General features: G+C 39.5%; 1 protein-coding gene across 1 annotated transcript in view; it reads left to right on the top strand.

The window, feature by feature from the left end:
• The window catches only part of LOC309552574 (carboxypeptidase A5-like), a gene marked incomplete at its 3' end in the record, with an annotated part of 71,147 nt that overhangs the window by 17,462 nt on the left and 39,608 nt on the right, over window positions 1-14,077 (top strand). Inside the window, exons 9-11 of the mRNA XM_082253523.1 lie at window positions 139-338; window positions 3,422-3,506; window positions 4,782-4,967. Of these exons, the coding sequence (XP_082109649.1) occupies window positions 139-338; window positions 3,422-3,506; window positions 4,782-4,967 (471 nt within the window). The remainder of the gene's footprint in view (window positions 1-138; window positions 339-3,421; window positions 3,507-4,781; window positions 4,968-14,077) is intronic.

Genomic DNA, 14,077 nt, shown 5'->3' with positions numbered 1-14,077 from the left:
ATAAATGTTTGGAATCTTCAGTCAGTTACACTAAATTGGTTGAGAACGAAGGCTAAATAGGCTATTTGGTAATTCAAACTTCATACATGCAGCAGTAACATGGAAATAATAAACTATTTTTTTTTTTTTTTAATGTAGGACCAGGAGCCGATTCTAATCCCTGTTCTGATGCATACTATGGACCCAGTGCAGAATCAGAGGTGGAGGTAAAGTCTATTGCCAACTTTATTAGGAGTCATGGCAAAATCAAAGGATTTATAAGCATCCACAGCTACTCTCAGCTTCTACTTTTCCCTTATGGATACAAGTGCACCAATCCTGCACACTACACTGAGTTGGTAAGTCTGTCTAAATCTAAGATTCAAAAGACATAACAGCATTGCACTGCATATAATATCCATTCACAGTAGTCGGTCCTGTTGGCTTGAGCAATGAAATAAAATACTGTACATACAAAAAGCAGTCTTTGATGACTAGGATAATAAAATATTGTGAGATCAGCCCTACAAGAGATGAAAATACTAATTAACTAAGTTTCCTATTATTTCTCCTGCAACCTTTTTTTTTTTATAAATCGCATTTATAGTGATATCATTACCTTTTTTTCCCCATTGTATCAGTTGGGATAGACTTAAAATAGATTTTCAGACAAAGCTTTTGTTGCTGTTTCGGAATGGTAAAAGGAACAAGAACATCTGTTTAGGTTTTTATTTCTAATTCTCCACTACGGAGACTTATCTTCAATTTCTGTCAGGACACTTGAATGGATGGGGGAACTTTCACCAATCAGGACAGAGATAGCAACAAAGACCTAATAGAGCTTTTCTACTCTGTGATAAAAAGGACTTTGCCTGGAGTTTTACTTAAAGTGATTGTAAAGTCTGGCATTTTTATACAAAAAAGAACAAACATGTTATACTTACCTCCTCTGTGCAGTGGATTTGCACAGGGCAGCCCAGATCCTCCTCTTCTCAGGTCCCTGGCTGGAGCTCCTGGCCCCTCCCTCCTGTTGAGTGCCCATACAGCAAGCAGCTTGCTACGGGGGGCAACCGAGCCCAGCTGCACCTCCGTGTGTCCATTCAGACACGGAGCTGACATTTGGCCCCACCTCCTCTCTCTCCTGATTGGCTAACTGACCTTGATTGACAGCAGAGGCAGCCAATGGCGCCACTGCTGTGTCTCAGCCAATCAGGAGGGAGAGTCCCGGACAGCCAAAGGACTCGTGAACATCACTGGATAGAAATTGGGCTCAGGTAAGCATTAGGGGGCGCTGGAACGGCTGCTACACACAGAAGGCTTTTTATCCTAAAGCATAGAGTGCATTAGGAGGAAAAACCTTCTGCCTTTACAACTCCTTTAACTATTTAAGCCCTGGTCTTTCTATAAGTGCATTGTCCCTCTCAAAGAGTTAAAGAGTTACAGTAAGAAGTTTAGGTGGGTTTACTTTTTGCTAACCATTTCCTAAGCTTTCATTTTTACTAACCACTAACATTCACTGAAACATGTAAGATTATTGTGAATGTCACATGGCTAAATGTAAAATTTTATGCCCATGACTCACTCATATTAAAACTTTTTTTAAAATGGACACAAAATTGCTAAAAATATTTTTTTAGGATAATTATAGGAGAATAGTGTGCCTTATTCAGTAGTTAATACAAAATATATTATACAGTATATCGATGAGTAAAATCTCTTTCTCGCACTATAACCCTTGAAGTTTCCTGATCTCTAACCTATTTCACACTATCCATCACTCTCAGTCACTAGATTCTGGCTTTCAACTGTCTTAGGTCCACTTGTAGATAAATAATCAATGTCTTTTTTTGCCTTGCCCTGTATCTTCTTCCTACTGGGTTTTTTATAGAATACTTCATCAAAACGCTTTCGCCCATTCTTGTCACATGGCCAAGCGGCCTGTTAAGTCTTTTTCATTGAACTGTTTTTTATAATTGCATAGTCTATTTTGATGTGCCAATAAATGTATACTTTCTATATTTGTAAAACTAGAAAAATTAAAACCCGCGCTAAAAAAGTGTATAAATTGTTAGTATAAATAAATATCTTAAATAAATTATTTTGTGTATCCTGAGGCTGCTACTCACTAGGTAAAACACCAGAATAGTTAAAATTCATTAAAAGGCAGTGCTAACAGGTATATATAAATAAACAATCCGTGTATACTGTAATGAAATTAGTAAATAAAGTGCACAATGTGTTCAAAAGATTACAAAATTCATAAAAATTCATACATATTAAAGTGCATAAGTAAAGTGCAATTATATGTCCATCGTGCAACCATATATATTAGTGCAAACGTAAATAAAGTGCAGTCCAAACGATGGTTCCCTCAGTGGAACTAAAGTGCTGGAAGGTGCTTAGATACTCCACAAAATGTGCCCAGGTGCTCTCAAGAAGAAGACCCCCTATGGGGATGCACTCACCAAATCAAAGAAAAAAGGAAGCCTTAAGCTCACACAATGTCCCCTGGACAGATGGATGGATCCAGCACAGCCTCTTTATGGATGCCTTTCTATTAACTCCTCTCCACTTTCTATTCCAGAGCAGGAGGCTTCCTTTTTTCTTTGATTTGGTGAGTGCATCCCCATAGGGGGTCTTCTTCTTGAGAGCACCTGGGCACTTTTTGTGGAGTATCTAAGCACCTTCCAGCACTTTAGTTCCACTGAGGGAACCATCTTTTGGACTGCACTTTATTTACATTTGCACTTTCTATATTTATATACGGGTCTATGCCGTTCAGTTTCTGTAGGTAACCACTGTTGGTGTAGAATGGACTCTCAGGTTCACCTACTACTTTTATTTTCAATTGAATATTGGGTTACAGGAAACTACACACACTGTGTGGATACGGACATCAGACTATTAGAGCTCCAGTTGATTTTTACTAAGTTAAAGTCTTTTAACCTCTGCTTTTTTAAGTGCCAGTTCCTCTACACTATACAGTATGTAACAATAGCTTAGAATGAGTACTTTGAGTTAGAATTTTACATTTCTATGGCAAAACCCTGGATCTCACAACAGTCTAGTGAATATTATCTCTCCTCTCCAGATTCTCGTTTTTTTTTTTTTAAACTGATATTTTATATCTGGCCATGTGACATTCACAATGACTATACTGATAATTAAAGTGTATGTATGTGTAAGTCTACACAGTAATCAGAAAAATACCATTATAGTGATTGGGTGGAGCAGGCAAGGTTTAAAAGATAGCTGCCTAAGGGTAACAATGCCTTCATGTTATACAGTATTTGAAACTGATGTGAGGTATATGTCTACTGAATTATTTTGTATTACTAATGTTCTCCAAAAAAAATCTGTTAGTCCAGCTGATGAAGTGAGTGGCCTGAATATCTCAGCCTATATGAATGAACTTTAATTAAATATGTTTTACTCTTTCCAGAACACAGTTGGTAGAGCTGCTGCTAGCGCATTGAGCTCTCTCTATGGCACCCAGTACACAGTTGGAACAATCTGCTCCACTATCTGTAAGTCAAATTTCTGTCATTTCTTACCCATCTTTAGATCTCTTGTAGGCACAGGACTATACATGGATGCCTTCACATGGCATGAAAATAATGGAATGTAATCACTTTCTCTGGGTGCTAGTGTGTATTACTTTTACCCTTACATTGCCAACATAAACAACAAAAAAACTACTTTGGAAGAAGAAAGCAAAAAAAAAATAGGAAATAGTAAAATTGCTTTACCTTTTTGATACTCCAAGCTATTCTTTCTGGCATTGTGCAAAGAATACTTGCGCAATTTAACCTATAGAATACATAGATATGCTTTCAGTAGTCCATTGGCACAACCCCCAACTGATTGCACTCAATGTCAGCAGTCAATACATTTTAATCCTGGTGCCTGTGATTAAAGATTACAAATAATAGTGTTTATACTTTTCTTTTCCAATGTACTTATTATCTGCACTCTACAACCTTTCTTGTTCACACAATAAAAAGTATAATGCAAGAAAATCCCCTTCAGAAATCCAGTGTCCTTGCAACTTCCTGGGGCTTTCCCAGCTTCTGTGAATAACAAAGCAATTCCCCTCAGTGTAATGGAAATAATAAAAACGGGAGGTGTTTGTAGTCTAAATCAGGAAAGCAAACTAAGATGACAACACTGCTCCTTCATAGATACAGTACAGTTAATGAAAGGTGTTACCCTAGGATGGGAAGTGTGTTACAGGCATGATATTCTGGTAAAAATAAAGAAACAAGGACCTAAAAAAAAAAAAAAAAAAAAAAGTGACATGAATGCAGTTACCACATCTAAGAATAGTAAACTGCAATAGACTAAAATTTTGTTTTTGGATTTAGATACACTTAAAAACATAGTTGAACATTTCTTACATAAAATCTAAGGCAAGTAGAATATATATTGATAATGCTGCTTGGCATGAATGCTCTTGATAAGCAACAGAATAAAGTCCTAGATTTGCCAAGAAAATATAAAAACATGATTGGGTGGACTAGTTTTCTTTTATATTACAACAATTTATGTAAATTAATGTTCTCAATATATAGTTTATCAAAAAAAATAACATAGGTAGAGTATAGTTATGTACAATAACCAATATAACAAAACCGAAAACAACTTTTACCAGCTTTAGGAGGGTGACTAAATAAAAGCTTGTTTGTGATTTATTTATTTTTTTGTACTATTTTTGGTAAATATGTCCTTATGGACCTCCTTGCTGTTTGAGTATGTTTGGTGTAACAAAACTAATATTGTTATGAAAATTCTTTTTTCTTCAGATCAAGCTAGTGGAGGAAGTATTGACTGGACCTATGATATTGGAATTAAGTATTCATTTGCCTTTGAGTTGAGAGATACAGGACGCTATGGCTTCTTGCTTCCAACTTCTCAGATCCTGCCAACTGCACAGGAGACCTATTTGGGTCTTAAAAAGATCCTGGAGCATGTTCGTGATAACCCTTATTAAAAAATGCAAAGTTGTTTAATTTGCCTGTTAGAGTATTTAGGTAGTAATAAAGTTCATGTACAAAATTTTTTGTCTGTATTTTATTTCTCTTGTTTCAAAAATATATAAATGTTAGACAATACAAATCCAAAACAGATATAAAGGCTGTGATGGACCACCTGGCACCCAGCTTGGGTGCTTCTGCCAAGATACAGTTTCCTTCACACTGGAACCAGGAACCAGGTTTAATAGCTGAATATTGCACTCAATAACTAGATGGCACTAGCTTAGGTGCAAATTGGAACTGACTTTATTGTAAATTCACACAGACTATATACCCCACAACATCAGGTAAGAGCTTTATCACATTATCCTAAACAATGCAAACTGTGAACAGTAATGCCAATACATCTAATGAACAGCTAACATAAACATAAACCGTAAGCTAATTAACAACTAGTTACCTAGACAAGTCTAGGTGTCTCAGGTCACTGCCCGCCCAGACAAAGCTTTGATTAAATAGGGATTTCACCCCTCCTCATACTGTCTAGCAACATTCTACAACAGTCTATTAGGCAAAACTCATACAATGTTCCAGCAGTCTGAAAAAGTGGAATTAATTTATCTTCATAGATTTCTTGAGGGATATTGTTGATAATAATTTCTGTCCTAAGTTGAGGGGCATCTCCAATCCAGTATGCCGGATGGCCACCATATTTCCTCTGGCCATTAACCTCTAAAAGCCTCTATCCCAGTTCGATCTGTCTCTGAGTCTTACAGAGAAGATAGATCAAACCAGCAGCATTTTTATTGTTAATGTTTTGATGAAGCTCAGTCCATCTTTCCAAAGAAGGGATGGACTGAGCTTCATTGAAACATCAGCAATAAAAATGTTCAGCTGCTGAATTTCCTCTGCAAGACCTGTGAGTGCCTCTATACCTGTTTTAGATTTGAATAGATTTCTTTGTGGGTGAACACCTGGGCATTTACCTCAAACATAGAGTGTGTTGGCTACCCTTGGGAAAGTTAGGCAGTAAGTATATCATGTCAATAAATTAACCACTTTACCGCTGAGTACCGTAGTACTACTGCGGCAAAGTGGCACGATCCCGTCTGACGACGTAGACCTACGTCGCCAGACTCCTCCCCCTGTAGGCGGCGCTCACGGGCCGCCGGAGGCACGCTCCCGCTGTTTTCATTCACAGCGGGAGTCGGGCCAGGGGAGGAGCAGCGGTGATCGCCGCTGCTCTGCCCCGATCGTCGGGGAATCCAGTTTGGAGATCCGCCCGCCTGTGTAAACAGAGCGGGCGGATCTCCTCAGTGACAGGGAGTGACAGATCGGAGTGTTCAGCATAGCTGGACATCCGATCTGTCCCTGACTCACACAGTCACCTCCCCCCCCACACGTCAGTAAGCACCAGGCATACATTAACCCCTCCCTCTCCAATAAAATTAACCCCTTCCCTGCCAGTGTCATTTTTACAGTAACAGTGCATATTTATAGCACTGATTACTGCAGTAATGTCACTGGTACCCCCAAAAGTGTCAAAAATGTCAGTCAAGGGTCCGATCTGTCCGCCGCAATGTCGCAGTCCAGCAAAAAAAATCGCAGATCGCCGCCATTACTCGTTAAAAAAAAAACACCAAAAATGACATAAATCTTTCCCTTTGTTAGTAAATGCAATAACTTTTGCGCAAACCAATCAAAATACGCTTATTGCGATTTTTTTTACCAAACATGGGTAGCAGAAAACAAATTGGCCAAAATTTTTTTAAAAAATTGGTTTTTACATCTTTTTTGGGGGGGAATTTCATATAAAAAAATGTTAAAAATATTGTTATTTTTTCCATATAAACGCTCTTTTTTGTTTATAGCGCAAAAAGTAAAAATCACACAGGTGATCAAATACCACCAAAAGAAAGCTCTGTTTGTGGGAAAAAAAGGACATAAATTTCGTTTGGGTACGACGTCGCATGACCGCACAATTGTCAGTTAAAGTCGCACAGCGCTAAATCGCAAAAAGTGGCCCAGACGTAAGACAGCAAAATGCTCTAGTGGTAAAGTGGTTAAACAAGTGCACTTTAAACAGGACTGCAATGCAAAACACCTTTGGGTGTTCATAGAAAATTTCTGGTGCTGAATTTTGCTTTTCTTATAACTGAGCTCCCTGAAGATATTTAAAAACACCAACAAATGCAGTTACTTAAATTTGTTTAAAAGCAAATCATATAAATGCCCAGGTTAGACTAAATTTTAGCTTATTTGAATCCCTTACAGCAGCACTCTACTCAGTATTTTGGCACAATGAGATGTCCTACATTCTAGTTGAGTTTCTAACGTAGCTGACACCTGGGGGCACATTTTTTTCGAACGCCCACACTCCGAACTCCTCTATGCATCAAGTAAATTTTTTGGTAGTAATGAAATTTAATGTGATCTTCCACCTCCCCTAACACTTTTGGGACTTTTTTTTCGGGGGGGGGGGGGGGCATATTTCCAACACCCATTTCAACTTCTGCTGGAATCGCCTCAGTGTTCTGCCCCCCCCCCCCTCCCTGCCCACAACCTCCTGGGACATGTCACAAGGCACAGTGGGGATTTGGCTGTGAACCTGCAACCCAGATAGCGAAGGAAAACTTGCCACAAACTTGTGGCAGTGTTAAATTGTAAGTCTTTTATTTTCTTGCACATTTTCACTGGCAAGTTGTACACTTGTAGAGCACTTGAAGCACAGGTTCTAGTTAACACTTTTCCAATTTGTAGCAAGTTTGTGTGGCACATCTCTAGCAAGAGCAAAGTTGCACTGGTGAGTCTACAGCAAGAGCTCTGCAAGTCTAAAACATGAAAATTCAGCCACAATGACCCCTGTGGTGGGATGACTATTACATAACATGACTGAACCCAAACTTTCAGCAGACTTGCAGAATGTTTACAAAGAAAGCTGATCTGGGTCATGCAATGTGGACTTGCTGCAATTGTGTAACAAACTTGTGAAGCCTGGCAAGTTTAGCAATAGCTTAACAAGTCATTTTCAAATTTGCAGCACAATTGCTTGCTGTCTGGGAAGGAGCCAAACAGCTTCCCACATTTAATATGTCCATGCCAGGGACCTGAAGACCAGTGAAGAACTGGTCTGGGTGGGGAAAGCACTGGATCTCTGGACAAGGAGGTGTCTCTTTAATAAAAGTCAGCAGCTACAGTATTTGTAGCTGCTGACAGGGCCGGGACAAGGGGTGGGCAGGAGTAGCGGCTGCCCTGGGCGCAATGGTTTATTGCACGGATGGGGGCGCCTTGACCCTAACCCTAAGGGAAGGGGGGGGCACAGTTTGGCATCTTTGCTCTGGGCGCTGGATGACCTAGTCCTGGTACTGGCAGCTTACTTTTATTTATTTTTTTAAATACAACTAAAGAGCCTCTTTAAGTGAACAATAATAATGTGCAGAAACATGTAGTGACAGTAGACTTCTTTATCTGAATATTTTATTTATAATCATGTTGGAAAAAAACAGTTTAGAATTTGAACAGTGTTGAAACACAGAGAAAACAAATAGTGTGCTAAATAAAATAACATTTTATTAAAAAATGATTTATAAGTGGTGCATATAGTGCACTTTGGTAATATGAGTATAATAGCTATACGCCTTGATACTAACAGGTCAACAGAGGACTACACAAGTAGTTGGGAATATACAATGTTACGTACACTTTTGTAATACAGATATATATGCTTGCACCATAGCTACTTTTGCTTAGTTTCAGAAATGGTCTTTCTTACCTTTTTTACAAGATAACAAAGTTCTGCCATGTGACTACGTATCTCTTCTTCCTGATAATGGGGGTGCAGTTACAGGACTGTGCACACTCATAGTGTGCCTGTATTCTATAGTCTGATCAGCCTGAGGCAAGATGCAGGCTGTGCTTGAGCAGGGGGGTGTGTTCAAGAGGCAGGCTGTGATTGGAAGGAGATGTGTGCTAGAGGCAGGCTGTGATTGGAAGGAGGTGTGTGCTAGAGGCAGGCTGTGATTGGAAGGAGGTGTGTGCTAGAGGCAGGCTGTGATTGGAAGGAAGTGCGTGCTAAAGGCAGGCTGTGATTGTTGTGTATCTCTACAGTACCTCTGAATGGCCAGCCATAGGATGCAAACAGACCATGCAAGCAAAGATCAGCTTCTGCGCTTTGTGTGGTCAGTTTAGAACAAGGAAGAAAAGTATATAAAAGAATTCCCACTGCTCTGACATCTCTAAATCTCTCTATTAAAAAGCTATCCACACCTCTGTCACACTGCCTGAAAGGAGCTAGATTTGTCCACAATCTGTTACTATGCTGTTTTCGCTGTAAAGAGTTTATCTTGGCCCATATTTAGCAAGCCTTCTATCTTATTGGACTCCAGTTGTCCACTATTTCAGTGACACACCCTCTGTCAACCTCCTTTACACAACTGTTTACATCTATTGGATTGTCTAGACCATCCAGTATCAGCCAGGCTCCAATTATCCTTGTTTTTACCTCTAGCAAGCAGTATAAATTTACATACCGGAAACCATAAAACCACCCAAAGTAACCCCTGATGAAGAAGTTGCCTTGCCACTTCGAAACGCGTTGGGTATCAACTTTGTTATGTGTGGTTGGTTTCCATATTTGTGATGCTCTCTGCTTGCCTGTGATTTTAATGTTTATATATTTAATTGTTTCATAATAAAATTGTTATCCTTTTCAATTATCCAAATCTTTTTTGTGTTTTGTGCCTAAAAAGTCCCACCCCCAGGGGAACCCCCACAATTTGTCCTATGACTCAGGGATGTGGCACACACTTGTTTTATCGGGTTGAGGTCAGCAGGCCAGTCAAGTTCCTACACTCCAAATGCGCTCATCCATATCTTTCTAGACCTTGCTTTGTGCACTTATCCAAATCGTTTGGTGAAGGGGGGATTTTGGTGTGGGGTTGCTTTTCTGGGGTTGGGCTTGGCCCCTTAGTTCCAGTGAAGGCGTCAGCATACCAAGCCATATTTATTCTTAAAAAAGTGATATATAATTCTTTATGGTGGACTACAAAGCCTAAAAGATATAATTTGTGTTACTGAATTATCACCAAAATGGAGTTCTGCTGCTTCTGAGCCACATTAACCACTTTACCTCTGCCTGCAGTAATATAACTGCGGCAGAGTGGCTCGTTATTGTCTGACGACGTAGTACTACGTCGTCAGACACTCCCCTTTCTCGGCAGCGCGCGCGCCGCCGGAGGCTCGCACCCGCTGTTTTCAGTCACAGCGGGAGTCGGGCCAGGGGAGGAGCAGTGGCGATCGCCGCCGCTCTTCCCCGATCGTCGGGGATCTAGTGTGGAGATCCGCCTGCTTGTGTAAACACAAGCGGGCGGATCTCCTAAGTCAGTGGTCCTCAACCCTGGCCTACAGGGCCCACTAACAGGCCAGATTTTCAAGATAACTGAAATACATCGCAGGTGATTTCATTTGCTGCTCAGTGATTGCAGTACTCTTGTCTGCATCTCCCCAAGGTAATACTTAAAATCTGGCCTGTTAGTGGGCCCTGAGGACCGGAGTTGAGGACCACTGTCCTAAGTGACAGGCAGGGTCAGATTGCAGGGTTCAGCATAGCTGAACCCTGGATCTGTCCTTGTGTCACTCAGTCACCTCCCCCCACACACGTCAGTAAGCACCAGGCATACATTAACCCCTCCCTCTCCAATAAAATTAACCCCTTCCCTGCCAGTGTCATTTTTACAGTAACAGTGCATATATATAGCACTGATTACTGCAGTAATGTCACTGGTACCCCCAAAAGTGTCAAAAATGTCAGTCAAGGGTCCAATCTGTCCCCCGCAATGTCGCAGTCCCGCAAAAAAAATCGTAGATCGCCGCCATTACGCATTCAAAAAAAAAACCACCAAAAATGACATAAATCTTTCCCTTAGTTAGTAAACGCAATAACTTTTGCGCAAACCAATCAAAATACGCTTATTGTGATTTTTTTTTACCAAACATGGGTAGCAGAAAACAAATTGGCCAAAAATTTAAAAAAAAATTGTTTTTTACATCTTTTTTGGGGGGAATTTCATATAAAAAAAATGTTAAAAATATTGTTATTTTTTCAAAATAAACGCTCTTTTTTTGTTTATAGCGCAAAAAGTAAAAATCGCACAGGTGATCAAATACCACCAAAAGAAATCTCTGTTTGTGGGAAAAAAAGGACGTAAATTTCGTTTGGGTACGGCGTCGCACGACAGCGCAATTGTCAGTTAAAGTCGCACAGCGCCGAATCGCAAAAAGTGGCCCAGACGTAAGACAGCAAAATGCTCTAGTGGTAAAGTGGTTAAATGCCATACATGGCCAAAAAAAACAACATAATGGTTTTTTAGCCTTGACAGCCAGAATGAGCTCTATTCTGGGACCTGCCCACCAAGTGACTAAGGCTTACTTACTGTATATGTTATCCTTGTGTACAGTTGTTAAACAAACTGTTGGATGTAGTTTTTACTATGCAATGATTTTTTTCTAATTTTGCTGCCAGTTGCTTTCTGAAAAGTTGTGGTTTAAAGTCCAAGATGTACCCCCCAAAAACCCTGAGGGGTCTACTTTTCTAAATAGGGCAGCACAGTGTCTAAGTGGTTAGCTCTTTTACCTAGCAGCACTAGGGTTGTCAGTTTGAATCCCAACCATGCCACTAAAGGTACGTGTGCAAACTTTGCATGTTCTCCCTGTGCCTGCGTGGGTTTTCCTCTGGGTATTCTGCTTTCCTCCCACTCTTCAAAGACATGCTGATAAGTTAATTTGCTCCTGTCTAAATTGGCCCTAGTATGTGTATGTATAAATGTGAGTTCGGGACCTTCGATTTTAAGCTCCTTGAGGGCAGGGACTGATGTCAATGTACAATATACGTAAATATGCTATATTGTGTAAAATTGATGGTGGTTTTTAATTTCAAATAACTGTAATATAAAAATATCAATTACAAATGTTCAAAACATTTGCCGTCTAACACTTCAGGGTGTGTTCTGTTCAAAATGGTGCAATTTTTGGGGTCCTTCAATATACTGTATGCCCTCTTCATGGACCTTAGAATAAACAGTTTGTACAATTACTGAAGTCACCTTTGATACATTTGTACATTGTAATCCTATCCCCTCTTAAGTGCCTATTCCCAAGAGTGAATAACTAATCTAAGTAATCAATCCTCATAGCTGAGGTCCTCCACCTTCCTATTCCTTTTGTTACCCTTTACTGAGCTCTTTCCAGTTTAACAATGTCTTTCCTGAGGACTGGTGACCAAAACTGAAATGTTTATTCAAGAAGAAGCTGTGTGTTTTGTAAAGTAGAACTGTTTTATCTCTATGTATGACCTTTTCTATGTATGCCCTATTTAATGCATGTCAGTTTTTGCAAGTACCCCCCAGATTCTTCCAGGGGAGCCCCTCCTAATGTGTAATCTGCATGTGTATTTTTGGCTCCCAAGTGCATACCTTTACTATTCTCAATATTGAAACGTATCTGTCATGTAGCTGCCCAACCCCCTATATTATGAAGGTCTACATGTAATGATGCTGCATCCTGTGACAAATGTATTTCCCAGCATCATTTGACAAACCCTGAAATTGAGCTCTTCATTCCAACCTCTTTGTCATTAATAAACAAATTTACAGCATTAGCACCAAGACAGAACATTGGGGCACACCACTCACAACTTTAGTCTATTTAAATAAATGAGTAATTTATTACTACACTCTGGATTGTTCTTGTAACCAGTTTCCTCCAACAGACCCTATTTTAGAGATCAAACATTCATAAGGTACAGTATCAAAAACTTTAGCAAAATCTAGAAAAACAACATCCACTGGACTTCCACCATCCAGTTTCTCACTTCCTTTCTCTTAGAACAATAACAAGTTAGTCTGACAAGAACAGCCTTTCGTAACTTTTATAAACGTATGCTGGTTGTCATTTATGATGCTTTTATTACAAATAAAAACAGAGCTCCCTACCATTCTCTTAGATGCCTTACATGCAATTGATGTTAGGCTGATTATTCTGCAGTTTCCTGGTATATACTGTATCTCAATTTGTTTTTGTAAATTGGTACCACATTAGCTCTGTGCCAAAACAAAATGAGAAAAAGAAGCTATTAGCTATTACCAAACTAAGTTCTTAGCCACAGAGGTTCTTTTGGTGAAACGCCTTTAATATTACTGTTAAGACAAAACTGTCTTTTTTAACTGTAAAAAATAAACTAGAAAAAAAAAAGATTTATTACACATGCATTTTCCCTTATTTGTGACCAACTGTCTGTTTTTATGGGGCCTATCAATATTTGGCAGAAACGTTTTACTATTAATATGTTTGAAAACATTTTTATAGATTTGTTTTAGTTGTTTTAGCAATGTGTTTCTCGTATTCTATTTTAGCTGTCCTAATTGTTCTCTGGTATTTCTTCTTGCATTATTGAAAACTGGAATTCCACTTTCAAATACATTCCTTTTTCAAATACTTTTTGTTTTTTTGTTTTTTTAAACTAGAATTAAGCCACACATGTTTTAATTTTCTTCCAATATATTTGTTACCTAATGGAAGATGACTAATACACCTGTTGTAACGTGATTACAACATGACCACTTTTACCCAAGTTGTCTCTAACTTACTTACAAATCTGTAATGAGCTCCTTGTTGTTTGAAATTTATAGATTGAACCAAGCATTTTTCTTTGTTGGCACTTCCACCATATGTTCCATTAAAATGTCCTGCAATGGGCTTAAAGCTGGTTCCATACACGGCTCCATTTTTTTAATTCAGGCAGTGGGCTGAATGAAAAAAAAACTAAACCATTTCCTCCATCCACACAATTGAGGTAGATGGGGGGATCCGCCTCACTGCGTTGTATTCTGACAGCGGGGGGGGGGGTCCTATGCTGTCAGATCAGCCCTTTAGCCCTTGGCAGCAGCCACTGGCTGTCAGATCAGCACTTTAGCTCTTGGCAGCAGCCACTGATCATGCTGCTTTTTTCCCAATAGGTATGTTGAACAGAAGCTGATTGATACATTGACTTCTGTTGAGGGGCAGTGGCCACACAGATCAAAATTTGGGCGGTTTAGCATCTCAGGCACCTTCAGGAAATGACAAGGTTC

This window comes from Pelophylax lessonae, assembly GCF_965119305.1.
Source record: "Pelophylax lessonae genome assembly, chromosome: 4".
In the NCBI taxonomy this organism is placed as follows: domain Eukaryota; kingdom Metazoa; phylum Chordata; class Amphibia; order Anura; family Ranidae; genus Pelophylax; species Pelophylax lessonae.
Note: the sequence above shows the minus strand (reverse complement) of the source record. Positions and strands in the feature narration are given on the sequence as shown.